General features: G+C 33.9%; 1 protein-coding gene across 1 annotated transcript in view; it reads left to right on the forward strand.

Annotated features, from left to right (window-relative positions):
- Window positions 1-26,774, forward strand: part of LOC148305031 (uncharacterized) — a 101,237-nt gene that overhangs the window by 35,684 nt on the left and 38,779 nt on the right. Inside the window, exons 3-4 of the mRNA XM_088267353.1 lie at window positions 9,926-10,091; window positions 25,838-26,035. Of these exons, the coding sequence (XP_088123479.1) occupies window positions 9,926-10,091; window positions 25,838-26,035 (364 nt within the window). The remainder of the gene's footprint in view (window positions 1-9,925; window positions 10,092-25,837; window positions 26,036-26,774) is intronic.

A 26,774-nucleotide genomic window follows, 5' to 3' on the forward strand; every position in this document is an offset into this window, starting at 1 on the left:
AAAAATCAAGTTTTTTTTTTATATATGACGTTGTTGAAAGGAGTGAGCGATATGTCAAATATGGTACCATAATATGGTAAATATGCACCTTAATTTAGTAGGTGTACCTTGAATAGAAAAAGTTTACGGAACACTTAACTAACTAATCATTACGCTGCTTTCACGAAGGGCTAGGCAGAGAATAGAACGCCACACCAATCTGTCTTTGCACACAATCTTTGATTCATTCACATCTTTTCATATATAGGTACTTACGCCGATTACTGTATTACAATTCTTTTGTGCGGAAATGAAGCATGGAGTTGGCAGAAGAAGCATGAAAGTAGACTGAATGCAGCCGAAATGCGATCCCTCAGACGTATGTGCGGCAAACCGATATATTTTTTTTATGGATGCTCCAATGGCGATAAAAGGAAAGGATGCAAGGCCTAGATAAGCACTGTCGATAAAATTAACAAAGGTGTTTTGGGATGGTTTGGACATGTGGAACGAATGAGTGAGGAAAGAACGTTAAAACAAATTATAGAGGCGAATGTAGAAGCTAGACCTAACTAACTAACTAACCGTTACTCCGCTTTCCACAGGGGTAGGCAGAGAAAATAGAACTCCACGCCACTCTGTCTTTGCAAACATTATTCGCCTCATTCCACATTCATGCAACTCCTCATACATACTCGCCGATCACTCTGACTCCTGACCTGACCACTTTCGAGTATTTGAATACTTAACCCTTCGCTGCATCGTGTATCAAATTTGTTACACAGTCAAAAGTTAAAACTATGTCAATATCGCATAAGGATAACCATTGCATGTTGTTGCAAATTTGATACATAAGTATTTTCTCGATGTTTCCTCGTTTAATGTTTTTCAATATTTTTTATTTATTTTTCCTCTAATGTTTAGAGTAGAACATATTTTTTTAAACTTAAAATTAAAAAGGCATGGAGTTGGCAAAAGAAGGATGAAAGCAGACTGAATGCAGTCGAAATGCGATCCCTCAGACGAATGTGTGGCAAAACGATGTTTGATAGATGTTCGAATGATGAAATAAGGAAAGAATGTAAGGCCGAGATAAGCATTATCGATAAAATTAAGAAAGGTGTGTTGAGATGGTTTGGACATGTGGAGCGTATGAGTGATGAAAGAACGGTAAAACAAATTTATGAGGCGAATGTTAGTGGGAAAAGAAGCAGAGGAAGACCGAGAAAAACATGGCACGATCAGGTATGCCAAATACTTGAAAGTGGTCAGGTTAGGAGTCGTAACGATCGGCGGGTATGTATGAGGAGATGCATGAACGTGGAAGAGGCGAAGAATGTTTGCAAGGACAGAGTGGTGTGGCGCTCTATTCTCTCTGCCTACCCCTGCGGGGAAGCGGCGTGATGGTTAGTTAGTTTTATTATTTATTTTTCCTCTAATGTTTAGAGTAGAACATATTTTTTTTAACTTAATGTTAAAAAGTCATGCAATGAAGGGTTAATCTTGCTTATTTTTCCTCGGGTCTTCCTCTGCTTCTGTAATCATTATCTCAATGTTAATTTATACGTTGAGCAAAAATGCTGAGCTTCAACTGGCAAAATAAGAAGAGTAATCAAAATAGTAGCATCCGTATTAGAGGCTGCGACGGATCGGAAATGCGCTCATCTTGACCGCCATGTTCCCTACGTCATTTCCGGCTATTAACCCAAGCTTGTTGTTTGCGTAGCCAGCAGCCAGGTACCTACTTCTGTGTTTAGAGCCTATTACATCCTTCCTGGTAGGGTTTTCATTCAAGTCAGTATAAATATCAAAGTGCTGGATTTTATAGCTGTCATTTGTTGGCTTGGAGTCGTTGGAGAACATCATTGGTAGTCCAGATCCTGATTTAAAGTGATCACTTACACTAGTCTATGACAGATCGTAAGTTCTCTTAATACTTATACTTCCATATTCTTCTTCGTCTTGAGAAATATAAAAATTAACCAGATTTGTCAACAAGTATTTGGACACACACATTATGTTGTGAAGTGTTTAAATTGATTCAGTACTTTTCTTATAGAAGGTACCTATGGGCGTTTGTCCACTACACGGGATTTCACCGTCCGGCAGTCCAGTTTTGAAAAATGAAAACGACTACGACAGTTTAGCGTGATCGAATTTACGCGCAACGTGTTCACGCATCGATCAAGAGCTTCGATCCCAAGAAATATGGACAAAAGCACAAGCGAATAATCGTTTTAAAACGCTAACTGACGTGTTGGACGGTAAAATTCCGTGTAATTCCGGGTAGTGGACAAGCGCCCTATAGGTAAAAATGTACAGCGCTAAAGCGGTTTATTATTGTACATAAAAATAAAAAAAATGTTCGAGAATTCTACAGCTTTAAAAAAAATTTAATAGTTACATTACATCGTAGTGACCTTCCGTCAGATTTTAATATTACAATACACAAAAATGAAAATGACATTAACCACAGTGGCGGTACTTCCCTAGAAGCCCAAAAGCCCGGCTTGCCTAAAAACTGCAAATAAAAATGACTAAATCTAGACCAAATGATTTAAAATACATAATTAATGTGTGACCGTTTTTAAATTATCGCGCGCTTATATGATTATTAAACACTATGCATGCCATTATATGGTGATGGTACTTATTGGTAATGGTTGATATCCGAGGAAGATATTTTATTATGGTGAACATTTTCTTTATTTCAAGGTGATGGCTATACTTTACAAAAATTACATGTTTGCATATTGTTTATATTTATAATACTTTCTGGGTGCTTACTATACGGGAATGATATGAGGTGAAGAAATTATAGATACATCATGTATTCACGAATGTGAAAAATAATGGGCTTGCCTTACTGGTAAACCCTAGGCACGCCAATGATTAACCATGATACTTTATGCACACAAACATGTACAAAAATAAAACAAGTAAATGAAATAAAATACCTCGGTGTGATAATAGATGAAAATATGAAGTGGAAACCACAAATAAATCTACTAAGAGAGTTAGAAAACTTATATATGTATTTGTCAGACTCAGAAATATACCATCTCTAAAGACTATTAAAACTATTTACTTTGCCTTGATACAATCAATTTTACACTATGGAATTATTGGATGGGGAGGATCCTATAAAACTACTATAAATCCTCTATTAATAACACAAAAATAAAAATTATCTTAAAAAAGCCTAGGATCTATCCATCAAACTTGATTTTCCAAGAATTTAGCGCACCTACTGTAGAATCGATTTTTAAAAGAGCATCAATTTTACAAATATTTAAAGAAAGGGAAACATTATTGACACATAATTTTAGAAATACAAGATCACAAAATAACTTAAAGACCCCAAAATATAATACTAGTGCAGCTCAAAACCACTATTCTTTTATAGGAATAAAACATTTTAATAAACTACCTGCAAGAATAAAAGCTATAATCAATTTAAAATCTTTCAAAAATGATTTACAAAAACATATAAGGCAAACTCCCTTTTGATTACCATTTATTATTTATTATTTTTACTTCTTATTTATATGTACAAACCCTGTAAACCCTGTAAGATTATTAACAATGATAAAGCCAATTAATAAACGGATTGAGAAATTTAAAAAAAAAAAACAGTTTTTTTCTCCATTTCGCTCTGCCAATAATACGTAACAGCGAATAAAAATAATGTTTTTTAACATACCTTTGCCAAAATTAGAACTAATGAGTATTTGACACTTTTTCGTCTCGATATACGTTACAATAGATCCATCAGCAACGAAATGACAGATATTTTCCATAGTTGCCATCATTTTTTCTGGCGATGTGTCCAAAAAACTGAAAGGCTCATCACAAACATACGGAAGAAAGTCGTCTTCCTACCGATGTCCATAATAATTGGATTCAGTATGTACGTTTGTGAGCATACAACGCATGGCATGCGAATACGCCACACTCGCTATATTTCCTTTGAGAACCGCTGTCATCCCAGCTGATGCGACCCCAGATTGGGTCCAAGAGCGGAACCGCCCCGCCCGCCGCCCACAGCAGGGTGGGGGGCGTCCCCCACGCGGAACCTGGAGAATATCTCAAGAAGGGATCGATCCGCGCTCCCGAGGGAACGAGGGGGGCTCTCCAGCCATTGTAGTGCCTTCTGGAGATTGCAACTTGCGGCCTGGAATCGAAGGCAAACGTTGCGAAAACGAATGAAAAAAAAGACTGACACGATTCGCCCCGATTGTCCCAATTCACCCCAGTTTACGTTGTCTATTACTAGTAATTTGGCGTTCAATTTGTAGAACTCCATTTACAATTTGTATATTAAAATATGTCTACTAAATTGTATTTTATACTAACTAACTAACTAACCATCACGCCGCTTCCCCGCAGGGGTAGGCAGAGAGAATTGAACGCCACACCAATCTGTCTTTGCAAACATTCTTCGCCTCTTCCACATTCATGCATCTCCTCATACATACCTGGCATTATATTCTTTAAAAAAATACAATTAAGTAAATACAATTTTATAAATTTGTGACAGTTGTTTCGCTATGTTAAGGCATTTTCAAACGAATGTGAAGATTAAATGGACTGAGGGTCCTTATGTATGTAGCTTTTCAATTCCAGCTGAATTTATATTTTAATAGTATTTTTATTCATACTAGCATACGATCATATGAAAATTCGGCAAATTTAAATAGGGCCATTCTTAAAAAAATATAACCTCCGATTTTCTTTATAATTTTTTGACATCTCAACACAAGTGATGATGGAAGTCGGGGTATTTACAGGACTTACAACCGTCATAGGCTGGTTTAAGTGATCACTTTACACACGTGTAACATTCGCCAATTCTACCCATTATTAACAATCACACTACTCAAATTCTTGGAAGTTCTACATATATATGTATATGAACCAATTTCGATACGTTATTCTTGAATCACTAGAACTTCACTAGAAACATACATATATTGGTGAGATGAAAACGGATTGTTATTGATCAGGAACTCTTTCATAAGTATGTGAGGTCCATATCCTGGATTAAAATCACATACATGATAAACGCCAGAATTTTTTTTTCATTTTTATTATATTTGCTTATAATTTGACCAGTTAATTTATTTACAACGTTTTGAGTATGCCCAAATACTTGTTGACAAATGTGTTGATCACTTTAACCAGCCTATAACGGTCGTCAGCCCCGTAAATGCCCTTCCATGTTCTTCTTCATATTTGAAGAGATGTCAAAAGGTAATATGAAAAATTACTCCTATAATTGGAGATAATTCAGATTTGTCAACAAGTAATTGGATACACTCAAAATGTTAGCTATTTTTTCATTTTTGACATCTTAACGTAGATCCAATCAAGGGACAATCCAATCTTGATATGTAAACATTTAAAATTACTGCCGGTACGTGGAATATTGTGGATGAGTATCATCGTTGAACAACAAACTAGACAAAAATATCGAAATCCTTTAGTATGGTACACAACCATGATACACGATTTACACACAACGAAGGTTTGATAGTCCCAAGAATTAACAATAAATATGGGAGTCCAACACTGCAATATATCGTTCCGAACATTTTTTATTTGTTGCCGACGGATGTTAGAGGTCAAAATAAAATATGAAACAAAGGCAAAATAAAGGAATGGGTAAATGATCAAGAGTCAATTTTATGAAAATTGTACAATGTTTATTATTCTTAATTTTTTTCTCTTTTTTGTGTCTATATTAGGTTAAAATCGTTAAAAGCAATAAAAAAAATTATTAAAAAAGAACTCCACCGACAAGACACACAAGGTGGCTTGATGGGTCTCTGCAAAAATAAATGTACACATTTAATTTTTTTTTTTTAAAAAGATAAAAAGTATTTAGATACACTCAAAATGTTGTAGATGAAAAAGCTACATTATTTTTGGCAAAGAGGCTGTTGTGATTGTGAAAGGGATGAATGCAGGGTGTATCGATCTGTGGGCAGCGTTCCGCGACGGCACCCTTCCCGCGTGCAGCTACCAGGAGACAAGCAGAGGTCAGGGGATGATTTTTGGTACCAGGGCTCTCTACCAAAATCGATCATCGAGAAGACTGTTGTTATGGAGATGTCTGTTTGAAAGTAAGCTCATATTACATGCTTGTATTATTGAATTGTGCTATTACTTTCTAAGGATGGGAAGATTGATGGAGAAAATTATTTGAATTGAGTCATATAACATCTCTTAGGATAATTTTGTGGTAGGTAGGTACTAAAAAACAACATCGCTCACTCCTTTCAACAGCGTCATGTATCAAAAAACTTGATTTTTCAGGAGATCGTTTTTAAAGTTTGAAAATATAATAAAATGTATTAAAAATAAATATCAATCCACTTATTGAACTTTTTACTATGCAACAGATCTTTTTAGGTAAAACCTGAAGGTTTTTTTTCTCCATTTGAAAAATATTTAGTATATTTAAAAAAAAATATTAAACAATACCTTTTATTTCAAATGCAAAAACAACACTTTGTGCCCTGTAGCGGGTAAATATAAAGTTAAAAATATGCCGCTTTTGCTGGGATATAGTACATATTCTGGGCATTCCGAAAACATGCTAAACTGAAAATTGACGATTTTTGATATATGACGTTGTTGAAAGGAGTGAGAGATATTATGTTTAATGCGAAATACTTAACTGAGCACAGACAATCAAAATTTGGAGCTATTGTGTTATTTTTACAAAACTAGACTTTTTTCCGCGGCACACCAACTAATCATTACGGTAGGTACACCAGTGTGCCGCGGCACACACTGTGCAGAAGAGTAAGATAGTAAGTTAAAGGTTTTTAATGCCATTTTCTATTAAAACGTATTTTACGTGATAAAACATTATTTATTTTTAAAAAAATTACATTTTTCCTCCAGTTTCAAGGTCCGCCATCTTGCCATTAAATTTCGGTCGTTTTTTTCGTTTTCCCGCGCTAATTGCTACCGGAAGGGGATATCGTTTTCTGGAGCCCCGGCTCGAGGCTTTTCCGAGACGACATATTTTTTCTTAGCCGGAAACGGACGTTATAATCTACGGTTAATTGCTTTTCCTTGAAAAATGGGGAGATTTCCGAAATAGAGGGTCGGTGATAAAGTAATTTTTAAGAGATTATCTTTATTAATTCGGACGGCATATTTTTATGGACATGTGGAGCGAATGGATAACGAGAGAACGACTAAGAAAATATTTATGGCGAATGTGAGAGGGAAAATAGAACGAGGAAGACTTGGCACGATCAGATCAATCAGAACCTAAAATCTGGCGGTGTCAAATTCTGCGTAATCGGAGGGCATGTATGACTAGATGTATGGATGTGAAGGAGGCGAGGAGTGTATGTCAGAACAGAAGAGTGTGGCGTTCCATCCTCTCTGCCTACCCCTGCGGGGAAACAGCGTGATGGTAGTAGTAGTAGTAGTAGTAGCATATTTATTAAAGAAATTTGCAGAATTTATTTATTTAATTTTCCATATACACGACAGCAAAGACAATTGCAATGTACAGTAAAACCTCGATATAACTGACTAATTAGGGGGAGGGGGTGTTCGTTAAAGCCAAAAGTTTGTTGTTTATGTAAAAATAAGTTAAAATTTATATCTAAAACCTATTTATTGTAACTGCAGACAGTTGGTAGAATTCCATTTTGAATTTTTGGGTAATATATCCAAAATTAAACAAGGTTTATTGGATGGAATTCTACATTTATTCATCTATATGTTAATACGTGACGTCTATTAAGTATTAAGACATTATCAAACACTCTATGTGTTTGATAATGTTGTGTCTATGTGTTTGATAATGTCCTAATAAGACGAAACGCGTCACGTATTCCTCGTAAAGGTTTGTGGCCACTGGAAAAATAGCACAAGAGTTCAGTTGGGATATTTTTTCTTAACACATTTCAGGATAAAATAGTTTTAAACAAAAAAATTCAGGAACATAGTACTAGAAATAAGGATAAAATAAGACTAATAATTTAGTATATAAGGACATTTTGTAAATATTTTAAGTCAGTGTTTGATAATGTCTTAATAAGACGAAACGCGTCACGTATTAACATATACATAAATAAATGTAGAATTCAATCCAATAAACCTTGTTTAATTTTTTGATATATTACCCAACAATCTAAAACTTTTTTTGAAAATATGAACACTGTATTTAGATATAAATAAACTATCCAAACAACACAAACAAAGTTCTTTGTATTGTCTTCGGACACTCGTCGTGAAGTGACTTTGCTGTTTGATATCGACGCGCTTGCTTTCGGTAATCCTGCTTCGAAAAAGGAATCAAATTTTGTTTGCACTTTTGAAGTTGACTGTTTTAAAAAAATATATATAATCAATTAGTTTTTCAGCTTTCTGTCATGTTGCATTCCGTAAAAAAATTGCGACAGTAATAAAATCAAAAAATGTTAAAAATTAAAAATGCGTTCACATCACTGTGCTTATTCTAGCAAAGGACGAACGAGTCTAATTCAAAAACAGATTCATATAAAAAAAAGAAATATTCTAAATTCAAATTACTCGGGACACTTTCCCGCCTTTCAAAAAGAGAAAAACAACAAAAAAACATAAAAAAAGACACTTGAAAATGAGTGATAATCTTTTCTTTCTTGGGTCGACCTCACAACCGTTAATATTATACTTCACCGCTGTCGGATGTCATTAAGAGCGGGATTTTTTCAAATTCATATTTGAAAAAAGAACGCCACGTTCCATCGTTCTCAATTTGAATATTTTTTAATTTTGATTTCGAATGTTTTACCGCCTTTTTCCTCTGATTTTTATGAAAAAAAATACATTTAAAAAAGAAATGCAATGAAATAAAATACTTTTTTTTAAAGATGTTGCAACTTGACATGAAACATGTATCATTCTTCCTTTTTATGAAAGAAGATGGAAGAGCATCCCAGGGCTTACGACCTAGCATTTGGCCATCTTCTTTCATATAAAAAGAACGATAGATTTTTGACATTTCAATATAGTTGAAAATTAATTTAAGATGACGAAAATTTAAAAAAAAACTCTTAAGTGTAGATAATCTAGGTTTCTAAACAAGTATTTAGACACACTCAAAATGTTGTAAATAAAATAACTGGTCAAATTATTAGCTACATAAAAAAAAATAAATGATGTTTTCAGGTTGGTCTTATATATCGCTCACTCCTTTCAACAACGTCATATATCAAAAATCGTCAATTTTCAGTTGTGCATGTTTTCGGAACGCCTAGAAAATATACTATATCCCAGCAAAAGCGGCATATTTTAAAATTAATATTTACCCGCTGCAGGGCAGAAAGTGTTTTTTTTTTGCATTTTGAAGAAAAGGTTTAATTATTATTTTTACTATATTGTTTAATTATTTTTTCAAATATACTAAATATTTTCAAATGTAGAAAAAACTTAAGGTTTAATAAGTAGCTTGATATTTATTTTTAATACATCTCCTTATATCCTAACATTAAAAACGATCTCCTGAAATATCAAGTTTTTTGATATATGACGTTGATGAAAGGAGTGAGGGATATGTGAATATATCTAAGATTCGGACCTTACAAGAGTCTCTGCTTGATAAAATCTTTCATCATTCCAACATAAACGGCTGTTGTGCACTCGCACATACCATGTTACGAGTTTTATCAATATATCTAGGAATTCCCAAAAATTGAGTAGTGTGGTTGTCAGTCATGTGTAGAATTGGTGAATGTTGGAAGTGTGTAAAGTGATCACTCAAACCAGCCTATGGCAGTCGTGAACCCCGTAAATGCCCAGACTTTCATATTCTTCTACAGTGAGATGTCAAAAAATAATTTGAAAAATAACTCCTATAATTGGAGATAATTCAAATTTGTGAACAAATATTTGGACGTACTCAAAATGTTGAAATATTTTTTTTGTTATTTTTCAGGTCATGGTGGAGTGAACCAACTGGGCGGTGTTTTCGTCAACGGGCGACCACTTCCCGACGTGGTTAGGCAGAGGATAGTGGAGTTGGCGCACAATGGAGTTAGACCGTGCGACATTTCGCGACAGTTACGGGTGTCTCATGGCTGTGTCTCGAAAATACTATCGAGGTAAGATATTTAAAAAAAAACATTAAAATAAAAATATATTTTTCTTCCTCTTCCTGGCTTCATGCCAACTTATCGTCTTTGTATACTGTTAGGGACAGCTCTCCTCGTCTTCAGATTGTAGGTCCTTCTATCATGGACAGCGTCACCTAGGCCATGCCTTCGAATCATGTTATCTTTCTGCAGCATCCACGAATTCTCTGGTCTTCCTCTAGATGTCTTTCGAACAAGATCCATTGCGATTGCCTGGTTCACAATATGATCAGGTTCTCTGCGTCCTATGTGCTCATACCATCTCAATTGCCTTTCCTATACCTTACTATTGATGCCTGTTACAGCCATGCTTCTGCGAATGCGTGGACTCTTTATTTTGTCTCTAGGGGACACTTCAGCTGACCATCTAAGCCTTTGTATTTCAGCAGTTTCTAGTTGCCTAGAGTAGGTGTTATACATCATCCAGCATTCGGAAGCTGAATATGAATGAAGCATAGAGGAATGCAAGCCTGACAACAGTGCATATCGCTCACTCCTTTCAAGAACGTGATAAATAAAAAAAACTTGATTTTTCAGGAGAACGTTTTTAAAGGTTAAAAATATATTGTATTAAAAATCAATATCAAGCCACGTATAGAACTCTTTACTGTGCAACTGATCTTTTTAGGTAAAACCTGAATGTTTTTTCTCAATTTGAAAAATATTTAGTCTATAAAAAAAAAATAAACAATACCTTTTCTTCGAAATGCAAAAACAACACTTTCTGCCCTGTAGCGGGTAAATATTAAGTTTAAAATATGCCACTTTTTCTGGGATATAGTACATTTTCTGGGCATTCTGAAAACACGCACAACTGAAAATTGACGAATTTTTAAATATGACTTTGTTGAAAGGAGTGAGCGATATGTTTTTTTTGTATGTCTTTGAATGATTTTTTTTAATCTTTCGTTTTGGTGTGCCGCGAATTTTCCTTATAATCAAAAGGTGCTCCCTGACTTCAAAAAAGGTGCCTACAGAACCATTAGGTTATAGACTAACATTACTAATGAAAAAAAGCTTTTTATTGAACAGAAACTCTTATATTAGTATGTGAGGTCCGAATCCTGGATTATCATCACACACATGAGAAACGCCAGAAAATATAATTTTTATTATTTTAGTTTATAATTTGACCAGTTAATTTATTTACTACATTTTGAGTGTGTCCAAATACTTGTTCACAAATCTGAATTATCTCCAATTATAGGAGTTATTTTTCATATTATTTTTGACATCTCATCAAAGATGCAGAAGAATATGGAAGTCTGGGCATTTACGGGGCTGACGACCGTCATAGGCTGTTTTGAGTGATCACTATGATAAGTATTTAATAAATAAGTATTTAATAAATGAACTGTTGAAATTATAGGCTAAAATAATGAAAATGATATTTTCTGTCGTTTCTCATGTGTGTGATTATAATCCAGGATTCGGATGTCATATACTAATATGAGAGTTTCTGCTCAATAAAAAGCTTCTTTTCATCTCACCAATAGATGTCTCTAGTGAATAAAAATTACTAATTTTATTATAAAAAAACATAATGTCTAACCACAAAGTAAATGCGATAATGTTTTTTTTTATCTTCTGTTGAGATTTCAATATATAAAACTGTATTTTGTTTGTAAATGCTAATTTCCCTGCATAAAAAAACAAGCTAGGTACTTTTCAGAGTAGATTATCCACTCGTTCTAAATATTTAATTTGATCTTATATTAAGATTCAAGCTGCCTACCAAAGATAAAGTTTGAAAAGAGATTCGGCGTAGATAACGAATTATTTAAATATGTATGTAGTAACGGAATCAAGGGCCATCACAATTATTTTCATATATATTTTTTTTCCATAAACTCTGTATTTGCGAATGATATATTCACAAAATTTAAGTTTTCTCTCCGCATCCGTGGCGCAATAGTCAGCACGCTGGGTCCCGGGTTCGATTCCCATGTGGGGTCAAATAAATATTTCAAATAAGAATTTTTTCACTCTAATATTTATTCAATATTACCCTGGACTGGTAACCTGAAGCGGAGGGCTGATCACCTTTCCTTCATGTGTTAATGATCAAGATTATACTGTGTTTTTATATGATGCAGTGCCCTATGCACCATTGGGTGCGGATAAGGATTGGAGAAAAGGTTTTGTACTGGCATTTCTTGGTGGAACTGCATTTTATATAATAAAACAACAACACAACAATTATTTCATAAATGTGGAAAAAACTATATATTATAGAAATTATTTTATTATATATGTATATTTAATATATTGGATTATTTAAAACAACTAACAAGGAAATAAACAAATTTATGAAATTAGGTTGGTAATAGAAGCAAAGGAGGACCAAGAAAACTTGGGATTATCTAATATTTCAAATACTTAAATCTGTAGCACTAAAATGTATTTTTCTTCTCCCTCGTGTAACGATATGAGTCAAATAAACGTGACGCAGCCTTCAAAATTTCACTTAAAAAATGGATTAATTTTTATGGATATTTCATTGAGTAAAGAAAAATTCAATGGTAAATGAAAAACGTTTTGATTGGTTGCCCTTAACTACCTGATGATGGTATAGTTCCCGTTAGAGCTGGCAGATGTGTCCCGCGACGCGCCAGCGCGCACGCGCGTCACGCGTCACGCGCTCGCGCGGCGCCATCTTTACCTTCGCCAACGGAACGGAGATTCATCAACTTTTTTACAAACTTCGTTTTGCGCGTGGAAGAAAATTAACAGTAATAAAAATAAAGATTAATAATTAAAGGCATAGAATATTTAAATGAGGAGGTGGGCGCTTTTGAATTTATGGGTAGTTACGGCATTTTTATTGATAATTGGGGGAGTTTTTTACATTTTTTTTGTGGCTTCGAGCAATTTCAAAATAAATCTATATATAGACATTTCTGGTTAGTGTTTGATCGTATTTATCATTTATTTTATTTTTTATTTCATAAAATCAATTAAGATGTTTTTTTTATAATATAATTCATTTTATAGACATTTGTTTTGTCTGCCTCTTTGGAAGCTACAGATGATGAGTAAGCCAGAAGATATATATAAATATATATATATATATATATATATATATATATATATATATATATATATATATATATATATATATATATATATATTTATATTTATTAGTTATATTCAGCACCCTCGGCTACCGTTCTGAAGGTCCCGGGTTCAATTCCCAGGGATAGATTAAATAAATATAAGTGATTTTTCCACGTTGATATTTAATCAATATTACCCTGGACTAGTACCTGAAGCGGAGGGCTGATCACTTTTTCTTTATGTGTTAATGATCGAGATAACACTGCGTTTATAGGATGCAGTGCTCTATGCATCATCGCGTGCGGATGAGGGTTTGAAGAAGACATATAACTCACGGTTCTTGTTCTCTTGTATGTACACTCTGGGGCAAGTTTTTTTAGTCGACACTGGTGACTTGTTCGCAGGCTTCGGTGATGGCCTTTGTTAAAAGAAAAAATATATATTTTTTTTACATGCATTCTCCAAAACCAACAGAAATATCTAATATATGTTAATACATTATTTTTAAATAATCGGGCGTGAACAGACATCTTACCTCTCCGGTGGTCTCCGGTTTAATGAATACGGCTTTTTTTCTGAATTACCTAACGTCCAAGTGACTCTGAAATCTAGCTACGGCTTATGCAACACCGCTTATCATGACCATACAATACGACTTAGCGAATGCTGGGCATTAATACCTAGACTTCCATATTCCGCTTCATCTATGTTGAAATGATAAAAATAAAAAAAATACAAAAATTATCAAAAATGTAATATTTTCAACTGGTAAAATATAGCTGTATCGGATTAAAATAACGGTAATGTTCACTTTTAATCCGGTAAAATAATTCAACGCTTTCGGATAGCGAGTCTAATTTATTATTATTCCGATTGTTTTTTTTTTTCTTCTTACATTACTTCCTCGAGATAATAAAAAGAAAGCTGTTATTTAATAAAAAGAAAAAGCATAACGCTTGCGCAACACCCTGTATAATTAATTAAACAAGGAAATATCGCTCCGAAACAATGATATTCCAATTATAATTATACCTACCTACTTGGACTTTATGGTCGTTTTCACCGATTTTATTCAAAGTTAAGGAAATTGCTTAGGGTCCGTTAGTTTTCATGATACTTAAACTTATTTATTGTATTGTAGTGGATGATAATAATTTTGGATAATTTATCTGGCGCCATCTAGTAAGTCGATTTGAGTATTTAAAAAATGTATTTTATTGGACAATTTGTATATCTATCACCTTAGGGGCGCTTTTTAATTTTTAACAATTAAAATATGATGATAATGACAGTATAAATACATATCGTAGTCGTACAGGAGAAAGTGACCAACTAACAAAACGTAAAATATTCAGGAGGGCCATTAAAGTCACTTTTGCTTGGTAAGAAAATAAACATCAATGCAGTTAGTCATTTTTAACAAGTCAATGTATTATACTTCCAAGTTAAAAATCCTTTGGGATTTTTTTCAGGGCAATATTAAGCTAGTAAGATATCAAATAGTCAACGATCACGTTTTTGTAAAAAATGCACTTGGTCACTTTCTCCTGTATGACTACGATATACAAACTAACTAACTAACTTACCATCTATAAACTCAGTGTTATCTTGATCGTTAACAAATGAAGGAAAGATGACCAGCTTCAGGTACCAACTAGTCCAGGGTAATATTGAGTAAATATGAGTGAAAAAAATACTGTTATTTATTTAACCCCACCTGGGATTTGAACCCGGGACCTCCAGTATGGTAGCCGAGCGTACTGACTGTTACACTACGGAGGCGGACATACCCGTTGATAATTCCAAATCCTGACTGATCACGTCCAAAACTTAGCATGATCAAGTATTTGAAATTTTTATTTATTTATTTGAACTTTGTACAATATGTGTGTACATTGGCGGGCTTATTGCTATAAAGCAATATCTTCCAACCAACCAGTGTGAACCAACAGACTAGTGTGAACGATCTAGGCTTGTACCTTTTGATGTCTGTTAGGAATTAGTGGGGAGATAATGCTTGAACAGGTTAAGACAAGGATAAGAAAAAAGAAAAACAAAAAAACATAAGAGAGCATAATTACAAATTAAGAATTTAAACAGGGTAACATGAATAGAAAAACAAAATGACGATAGAGTAAGGAAGTCATGGGAAAAGGGAATCAGGTAGAAAGTTTAAGGAAGAGAGGAAGGGTCAGGGGAGGAGGAGATGGACAATTAGGGTTCTTGATCATGCTAAGTTTTCCCTGTATTCTTCTGCTTCTAATACCGACTTCATCGCTTGAATATTTCATTTTACTGCTCTTTCTGCACTCAACCAACACGCCTGAACTTTTTTTTCTTAAAAGAGAAATATTTGTGTTTTTATTATTTACACTAATATTTCAATTACATACTATTTCTGTTAGCCTAAGCGGCTCATTATTAGAAATAGGTATCAAATTGTGGTAGAGTGAGTTCGAACCGAGAAACTCTAATTTAAGAGTTCGTGACACTAACTACGGGACCATAACCCGACACAAGCTTTATTTATTTAATTAATCTGACCATTACACTATGGGGGGAAAATGCATGGATAGCAAAAAATACCCCTTGTGAATTTTATAGTCCATTTTAACAGGGTACTTACATATAATATATCGATAAATTTAATACGTTTCGATGTCCATTTTTTATGACGTATTTGTATTATGATTTCGGTACAAGCACACGATTTTCGTCCAGGCTGTATAAAAAGTACATTAAATAAATGCCAATGAATAGCGCCCTTGTGATTTTATGGCGTTTCGGTAAAGGGTGAATAACCATGGGATGTTTTTATTTACTTATTGATGTATGGGGGGGTAATATGCTTGATATTAATAAAATCTGATGTCAATAGCTTTGCCATAATAGCGTTTCTCGGTAGTACAAGTTTAAAAAAAAATACTTATTTATTGGAAAACCAACAGAACATTTAAATAAAAAACAAAAAGAAAGAAAATTAAATTTCCAATAAAAGGTTTTTACTTAAAAATAGTCTTTAAAAAAACTGCCGTGTTCATAAGTATAACTTTGTAATATTAAAACGTACAATGATTAAAGAAAACACTTGTCTTTTACCACTTGAGTTTTATTATAGACTACATGTTTCAGAAGTTAAACTTCCATCATTCAGGTCTGTATAATAACTAAAATAAAAAATAAAAAATTGTTCTATAAATAAGGAGAGGGGAAAGTAAAGGGAAAGGGTTAGTCAAGGGGCGGAGTTTGAAAACAAAGGAAAAATGGAAAGCAACGGTGAAGAATTTTGAAACAATAAATTATTTAATAAATTATTATTAGAATTTAGGTTTTTTTGGATTTCTAAATTTTCAAGATAATTCATAAAACATACATTTCTTAATAAATAAGAAAAGAAGAATCCGCTTCCGCCTCCATAGTTTAATGGTCACCACGCACGACTATCGTTCTGGAAGTAACAGGTTCGATTCCCAAAAAGGTCAAAATAACTCTACAAGGATGTTTCACTCTAACACTCATTAATAATATAACCCTTAGCACTTATTTAATTTTATATTCTTTTTTATCCTTAATGCTTATCTCAGTCTTACATCTTTTGTAATATCACCATTCGAACATCTAGCATCGATATAATAAATTTAAAAAAAAATGTATACAGGTATTTGTGATAAATTCCATTTGTAAGCTGACTCCATAGTGTAATGATTAGCGTGTGTAGCTACAGTCCTGGAGATCCCGGGTTCGATTCCCAATTGGGGGTGAAAATAAATATTTGTGATTTAACACTCAAATAATTATTTATTATTACCCTGGACTGGTCCCTGAAGCGCTGATATCACCATGTTTTCGTGTAATTATCGATCAAGATAACGATGCTGTTCCCTATGCACCATTAGGTATAAATAAGGGTTAGAAGAAGAAAGAATTTCACTTTATTTAATTTTTAGTATTTTTCATTTTTAGCTAATAAAAAAGTATTTTATAGAATGTATATGGGATATGCCATATGAATCTAAGATGCTCCATACTTCGCCTCAAAAATTCTAAAATAAATAAATTACATAGAAAAATAAAAATAAAAAACAAAAAACAAAAAACGAATCATAGTACCGTCTCAATTAATAAAAGTGCCACCTCATAAAGCACCGCGAAAATCGAGAGCAGTGTTGCCGTTCCCACACTTGGGGAACGTACCACTCGGCCGGTCCGGAAGTGGTCGAAACAAGAGCGAAAAAAGTGCCGGTGGGTACCACGAACGGTGAAACAAGAGCGGCCCGAGCCGGTGGGAGACCACCAAAAAAGTCGAGAATCGATCGATAATGATGGGCGAGCCAAACTGTCGATTTGTGAGCCGCTCTCTGTACAATATAAAAACATTATATATATATATATATATATATATATATATATATATATATATATATATATATATATATATATATATATATATATATATATATATATATATATATATATATATATATATATATATATATATATATATATATATATATATATATAAAATAATAATAAATCCCTTACCGCACCCCAATGGTGCATAGGGCACTGCTTCATATAAACGCAGTGTTATCTCGATCGTTTACACATGAAGCAAAGGTTTAATAAATCAGGTTTGAGAAATCAGTGTTTAATTTAACAATTAATAGATAAATAAAAATGGAGTTCTACAAATTAAACGCCAAATCAATAAATATTTGATTAGCTTTTAAATGTAAATTCACAGTGAAATTGGGATACATTTTTTTTTCACATTTTCTTAGTTTTAAAAAATTGCTTTACAAGAGACAGAGAGAGAGAGAGTCAGGAAGCCTATATGCCTCTGTATCAGACCTGGGAAGCTTCTTTTCATCTCACCAATAGATGTCTCTAGTGAAATTCTAGTGATTCATGAACAACATTTCAATATTGGTTCAAATATAAAGAACTTCCAAGAATTTGAGTACTGTGGTTGTCAATCATGGGTAGAAATGGTGAATGTTACACGTGTGTAAAGTGATCAATTAAACCAGCCTTTAGTCCGCCTCCATAGTGTAATGGTCAGCACGCTCGGCTACCGTTCTGGAGGTCCCGGGTTCGATTCCCAGGGGGGGTCAAATAAATATAAATGATTTTTTCACAATAATATTTATTCGATTTTACCCTGCACTGGTACTTGAAGCGGAGGGCTGATCACCTTTCCTTCATGTGTAAAACGATCAAGATAACACTGCGTTCATATGAAGCAGTGCCCTATGCACCATTGGGGTTCGGATAAGGGTTTTATTATATTATTATTTATTAAACCAGCCTATGACGGTCGTAAGCCCCGTCAATGCCCAGACTTCTATATTCTTCTCCATCTTTGTTGAGATGTTAAAAAATAATATAATCCACATTTGTAAAGAAGTATTTGGACACACTCAAAAAAAAACTTTTTTGTCATAAATTCTATGGTTGACGACCCCTTCAGTATAAAAAGAGAAAGAGTTGCTCAAGTCAATCCCTAACTGGAAGTAACGAGGAAATGACTTGCGTTATGTTCAATGTACATACAACTTTATAAATACCCACCGACTTTGAACCGCTCCAATTTAAATGTCAAATCAACTAAAACGTAAGGATCGCGTCGAACTAAACTGCTCAATAAACGGGTAGTTACTAGTTAAGCTTTAAGCTGAAAGTTGTTAAACGAAGTTTTAAAATTAACCGATTAGTTAGAGCGTTTTAATTTATGTGCCTTATCGATGGTTTGTAGTTAATCGCGAGTTGATAATAATAATGCGTAGTGACAAATCGTCTCTTTTCTGATAATCTTCTTCTTCTTCGAACCCTTATCTCGCACCCCAATGGTGCATAGGGCACTGCATCATATAAACGCAGTGTTATCTTGATCGTTAACACACGAAGGAAAGGTGATCAGCATTTCAATTCACACGAATTTGACACATTTTTGTTGATGAAAATCGTGGTTTTTTTTTCTGAAATTTCATTTATTTTTAAATATATTTAAATACATATGTTTATTACAATGCATTTGAGTAGATTGATATGTTCTCTACCAATACCAGAAAGAAATAAGATATACGATAAAAATTTTGAAAAATACTTTTTTTTTTTTTTTTAAATACAGTATGGCGATGCATACAGAATAAATTGTTTTTGCCAATGTTAAGTAAATCAAATAATATTATTTAATAATAAATTATCCGCCTCCGTAGTGTAATGGTCAGCACGCTCGGCTACCGTACTAGAGGTCCCGGGTTCGATTCCCAGGGGGGGTCAAATATATATATTAGTGATTTTTTCACTCTAATATTTATTCAATACTACCCTGGACTGGTATCTGAACCGGAGGGCTGATCACCTTTCCTTCAAGTGTTAACGATCAAGATAACACTGTGTTTATATAATGCAGTGCCCTATGCACCATTGGGGTGCGGATAAGGGTTTGAAAAAAATATTAATTATGAAAAACTTATTATTAAACTATCAACATATATGTACATATGTACACCTAATAAAAAGGACTATTTTTGCAAACAAGTCTTCAGCAATCAAAGCATACATTTAAGATGAAATCTTATCACTAAAACGGTAAATAAATAAATAACTATAAAACGAAATTAATAAAACGAAAAAAATCAAAATAATACAAAATAAAACATATCGTAGTCATACAGGAGAAAGTGACCAAGTGCATTTTTTACAAAAAATGTGATTATTGACTATTTGATATGTTACTAGCTTAATATTGCCCTAAAAAATCCCAAAATGATTTTAAACTTGGAAGTATAATATATTGACTTATTAAAAATGACTAACTGCATTGATCTTTATTTTCTTGCCAAGCAAAACTTACTTAAATGGCCCTCCTGAACATTTTACGTTTTGTTAGTAAGTCGCTTTCTCCTGTACAACTAAGGTTATGGCAGTACCTAATACTAAACAAGAATTTTAATATTATTTTTTGACATCTCATCAAAGATGAAGAAGAATATGGAAGTCTGGGCATTTACGGGGCTGACGACCTTCATCGGCTGGTTTAAGTGATCACTTTACACACGTGTAAAATTCACCAATTCTACCCATTATTGACAACCACACTACTCAAATTCTTGGAAATTCTATATATATGAACCAATTTAGAAACCTTGTTCTTGAATCACTAGAACTTCACTAGAGACATCTATTGGTGAGATGTAAAGAAGCTTTTTACTAAGCAGAAACTCTTATATTAGTATGTGAAGTCCGAATCCTGGATTACAATCACACACATGAGAAACGCCAGAAAATACCATTTTCATTTTTATTATTTAAGCTTATAATTTGACCAGATAATTTATTAACAACATTTTGAATGAATTTTAATAACTAAAATAATACAAATTGAACAAAATAAAACATGTCGAATATATCGCTAGTAATCGAAATAAAGCAATCAATTGTGTGACATTTGGGGACCCCGGTAGTCCAGTGCTTCGGGACTCCCAGGAGGCCGGTTTGTAGAAGGGGTGATCGAGGGTTCAAATCCCGCGGGAGGCGATTGCGATGCTATTAGAACTGATTGAATTAATCTAATGTTACATTCCGAAATGTCATTTGCCACCCTTTGCAATAAATAAGGGTAGTTTGCACTCATTAGAGGAGTGGGGGGTGGCGGGGAGATTTCGTTATTTTTAAGTAGGTGGGCAATTGCCAGCCGACGTAGTGCAGTGGTTAAAGCACTATGCAAGCACGTTACAAAAGCCCAAACTCTGCGTTTGTTGCAGTCAAACATTGAATACACCGCAAACGTGTCACAATAGATTTTAAAAACTACTCGCATTTTCCATGTAAAATTTTAATAAAAACGTATTATTTTTATCCTTACCTCAAACATTACTGCATTTACTATTATTCTCTCTAAATAACTGACTAACCAACGCTCTGATTCCCCGTAGGGGTAGGCAGAAAAAATAGAAATCCACATGAAACTGTCTTCGTGCATCTCCTCATACATACCCACCGATTAATCCAGCTATTGACCTGACCACTTTCGAGTATTTGGAATATTTGAAAATACCAAATTTTCCTCGGTCTTCCTCTGCTTCTATTACCAACCACATTCGTTTCATGAATTTGTGTTACTAGCCTTTCTTCACTTATAAGTTTAAAGAATTATTGTAATATAGATATTCAGAATGGTAAACACAAGTTAATAAAGTAATCACTTAAGCCAACCAAATGCCAGGTAGTAAGCCCTGTAATTACCCACACTTTCATATTCGTCTTCATCTATGTTGAAATGTCAATTTTAAAAAAAAAACATAAATTAAATTACATTATTTTCCGAATAGAATAAGCACTCTATCATCTGAATCGAACCAGATGCCCCTCGATCGGTGACAAACTACTCACCCACACAGCCACTTCGACATCAGATCCAAAATGAACTCGGAATCAAAAACAGGGTTGAATCGCGATATAGGGGATGGGAGTAATTCCACAAACCCTCACAATAGATTTAGCACTTAAAGCATTAGGGTGCGATTCGTGTCGTACACACTTATTGTCATTATTTTAAAATTAATTCAATAAACAATAAAATGCTAATTATATTTTTTAAACACTTTCCTTATCACTTATATATTAACAAAATTTTCTGTGTGTCCAAATACTCGTTCACAAATCTGAATTATCTAAGAGTTATTTTATAAAATATTTTTCGGTAAGCCCGTAAACGCCCAGACTTGTATTTTTCTTCATCTATGTTGAGATGTCAAAAAATATTAAATTAATATAAAAAATATTAAAAGCATTGTCAACTTTGTGGGATGGCAATATAGCACTCTCCTTATCATTCAAGTGAATGATGAATGATAAGGGGAGGTTCTATATATATGAACCATTTTCGTAACACTGTTCTTGAATCACTAGAACTTCACTAGAGACATCTATTGTTGAGATGAAAAGAAGCTTTTTATTGAGCAGAAACTGTTTTATTAGTACGTAAGGTCTGATCTCTGGGTTATAATCACATACATGAGAAACGCCAGAAAATATCATTTTCATTTTGATTATCTTTGCTTATAATTTGACCAGTTAATTTATTCACAACATTTGGAGTTTGTAAAATACTTGTTCACAAATCTGGACTGAAGATTATTTTTCAAATTGGTTTTCGAAAGATGAAGAAGAATATATATTTATAAATATGTAAGTATATATTTAAAATTGTAATTTATAAATAGTAAAATTCATTGATTACGACACGGTATAAAACAAATCACATCCTCGTGAAACAAAATAAAGCGCGTCTAGATGAGATGTGTATTTGTGTACACACCCAATCCACTTCATATTACTTACAAGTGGATTATAGTCTATCCACAATCACCCTGCAATCTTGTAATACCCACCCTTAGCATATGCGCCACCCTCGGCAAGCCTCCCCCCTTTCGGCTTTTATTGCCCGAGTGCTGTGCCGGGAATCGCACCCCCGATCGCGCGATGTAAGTCTGTTAGCGGTGTTGTAAGCCATCCTGGAGTGTTTTCGCACCAAAGTGGATTAGTATAGTAGCTGGTACAAGTGTAGCTACTGATTGCTGGCGCCCAACGTGGGGCCTTGGTATCTACACCTACATTATAACGTATTCATCCGAGATTTTTTATTCTTTTACATTTTAACATTTCAAATAGATGAAGAAGAAGTCTGGGTGTTTACAGGGCATACTTTGCTGGTTTGAGTAATCGCAATAATATATTTATATATATATATATATATATATATATATATATATATATATATATATATATATATATATATATATATATATATATATATATATATATATATATATATATATATATATATATATATATACATATATATATATATATATATATATATATATATATATATATATATATATATATATGTGTGTTTATATATATTTACATTATTATTATTATACAGAATGTACAAACCAAAATCCATTTCTTTAATATAATTAAATACAAAATACATAGTTTTCTAAAAAACTATGATTTTGAAAACTATAATAATTGAGAAAACTAACATTGAAAACAACTTGGCATGATCAAGTATTTCAAATACTTGAATGTGATCAGGTCAGGAGTCGGAATAATCAAGGTGTATAAATTAATTTTTTCATTAATGTCAACGTCTCAAGGACCCAACTCTAAAATTTAGAATTAGCTTCACATACGGTGTTTGAAAATGATGCGGAATGCATCGAAACACGTGTCACAGTAGATTTTAAGAAATAGTGGTATTTACTAAGTAAAACATTAATTAAAAATGTATAAATCAATGTGAGTTTTACACTGTAATATTTATTCAATATTACCCTGGACTGGTACCTGAGGTCTCGGGTTCGATTCCCAGGGGGGTCAAATAAATATAAGTGATTTTTTTCACTCTTATATTTAATCAATATTACCCTGGACTGGTATCGGAAGCGGAGGGCTGATCACCTTTTCTTCATGTGTAAACGATCAAGATAAAACTCCGTTTATTTGACGCAGTGCCCTATGTACTGGATGCGGAAGCACCTAGGGCGCGGATAAGGGTTTTATTATGATTTATTATTAGTTAGTTAGTTAGTTACTTATATTGATCCCCCTGGGAATTAAACACGGTAGCCAAACGCGCTAACCACTGCGCTACGGAGGCAAATTCAACCTTTGATGATAATTCGTCAAAATGTTTGCATTATTTTTCGAAATAGCCACATTACTCATGCTGTTTTGCATTACAACAAAACAGCACATTACCTCGCCAGTGTATCATCCCCCAACGAAAACTCTTGTCATTGTTCTTTTCCACCCTTATCCGAGGCTCGAGTGGTATATTACTACATTACGGGGATGCAAATCCCAAGCGCACGACCTTTAGGCCAGTCCTTCAATTGATTCCCTCCCATTGAAAAGGTCTCAGCGCGAATGAAAGGCGCACCCCATAAAGCGCCTTGGGTGTCGTTAAAATAAGGGCTGTTTCGACGCGCAGTCATCCCGTGATATGCACTCAGTTTGGCTAATTTCATACGTATTTGAATGTCAGCTTTGATGGATTATCTAGCTTCTAGGTTTCTTTGGTTGTGTGATGATGAGAGCTGGAACATGCATCGTATTAATATAGTAGGAAATTAGGAAAATGATAGATGTGGCGTCATTCTGTTGCATCCCTTGAGGATTCATCGTTATGATGTTGACTTCAACATTTTTGACATCTCTATATGTGTCGCCTACTATCAAAATCCGCCAGATCCATGTAAGTCGATTTTACAAAAATTGCAAATTTCTCCGGGTAACATTTATGTTTCAAAGATTTGTCTCTGTTTAGATAAAAAAAAATTGAAATAAAGAATTTTCCCATTTTTTTAGAATTTATGATGTCGTTAACTGGTTAAATGATCACACGTGCAGCATTCACCAATTCTATCCATGATTGACAAGCACACTGCTGAAATTTTTGGAACTTTCATATATACATGGGTACTATCTGCGATAAGAGATATCGATTTATATATTAAATGTTAAAATCAAACACTGATTTTTTTATATTATTTTTTGACATCTCATCAAAGATGAAGAAGAATATGGAAGTCTGGGCATTTACGGGGCTGACGACCGTCATAGGCTGGTTTAAGTGATCACTTTACACACGTGTAACATTCACCAATTCTACCCATTATTGACAACCACACTACTCAAATTATATATATATATATATATACATATGTATATATATATATATATATATATATATATATATATATATATATATATATATATATGTATATATATATATATATATATATATATATATATATATATATATATATATATATATATATATATATATATATATATATATATATATATATATATATATATGAACCAATTTAGAAACCTTGTTCTTGAATCACTGGAACTTCACTAGAGACATCTATTGGTGAGATGTAAAGAAGCTTTTTACTATGCAGAAACTCTTGAATCTTTGATGAGATGTCAAAAAATAACATGAAAATAACTCCTGTAAGTGGAGATAATCCAGATTTTGTGAATAAGTATTTGGACACACTCAAAATGTTGTACTGATTTTTTCAGTCTACTTAGTTAGCCAAAAAATGTGACAATTGTTTCTAGTTATGGCATTTTCAAACTAACATTCGTTTAAAAATGCCATCACTAGGTGAAACAATTTTCATATGTATATTTTTTTTAAACAATAAAATACAACTTAGCAGATTCAAAATATCAGTGTTGGATTTTAACATTTAATACATAAATTTAAATGGAGTCCGCCTCCGTAGTATAATGGTCAGCTACCATTCTGGAGGTCCCGGGTTCGATTCCCAGGGGGGGTCAAATAAATATAAGTGATTTTTTCACTCTAATATTTATTCAATATTACCCTGGACTGGTACCTGAAGCGGAGGGCTGATCACCTTTCCTTCATCTGTTAACGATCAAGATAACACTGTGTTTATATAATGCAGTGCCCTATGCACCATTGGGGTGCGGATAAGGGTTTGAATTGAATTGAATTGAAAAAATAGAGTTCTACAAATTAAACGCCAAACCTATAAATATATAGAGATGTCGATTTTTGTTCGCGGCACCTAATAAGTATCATGTTTTTCTTATGTGTACAGGTATTATGAAACTGGCAGCTTCAAGGCCGGCGTGATAGGGGGCAGCAAGCCCAAGGTAGCCACCCCGCCCGTGGTGGACGCCATCGCAGCGTACAAGAGGGAGAACCCGACCATGTTCGCGTGGGAGATCCGAGATCGGCTGCTCTCCGAGGGGATATGCTCCCAGGACAATGTACCCAGCGTCTCCAGCATCAACAGGTATGCACTTCATCCTTCTCTCTAGCTGCCTATACTAACTACCTGACCATCACGCCTCTAGGCAGTGAGGACAGAACGCCATACCAATCAATCTTTGCAGATAATCTTTACTCTTTCCACATTCACGCGTCTCCAAATACATACCCTCCGACTCCTGCTGACCTGACCAAAACTAACTAACTTACTAACCATCACGACGCTTCCCTGCAGGGGTAGGCAGAGAGAATAGAACAACACATCACTTAGACTTTGCAAACATTCTTCGCCTCTTCCACGTTCGTGCATCTCCTTATACATATCCACCGATTGTTTCGACCCCTAACCTGACTGATTTCGAGTATTTGGCATTCCTGATCGTGTCAAGTTTTTTTCGGTCTTCCTCTGCTCCTTTTTCTAATTATTCGCCTCATAAATTGACCTGACCACTTTCAAGTGTTTGAAATACTTGATCATACCAAGTTTTCTACTACCCATATACTGGCAGAATGGTGAACGTTATACAATTGTATAAAGTCATCCCTAAAGCCAGCCGAATGCCAGGTCGTGAGTCGTGGGATGCTCAGACTTCAATCTTCTTTCATAAAAAAGGGAACAATAATAGATGTTTCATATCAAGTTCTACTCTCTCTGCTTACCTCTTCTGTTAGTTAGTTATATTACGGGCACCGATTTTGCAGCCAGAGCTACGGCTTATTTTTTAGCTTGTACGTAAATCCATCACTGAATATTTTTTACATTC

Source organism: Brachycentrus maculatus, unplaced genomic scaffold (assembly GCF_059751285.1).
Source record: "Brachycentrus maculatus isolate JH-2025_06_01 unplaced genomic scaffold, ASM5975128v1 h1tg000293l, whole genome shotgun sequence".
Lineage (NCBI taxonomy): Eukaryota > Metazoa > Arthropoda > Insecta > Trichoptera > Brachycentridae > Brachycentrus > Brachycentrus maculatus.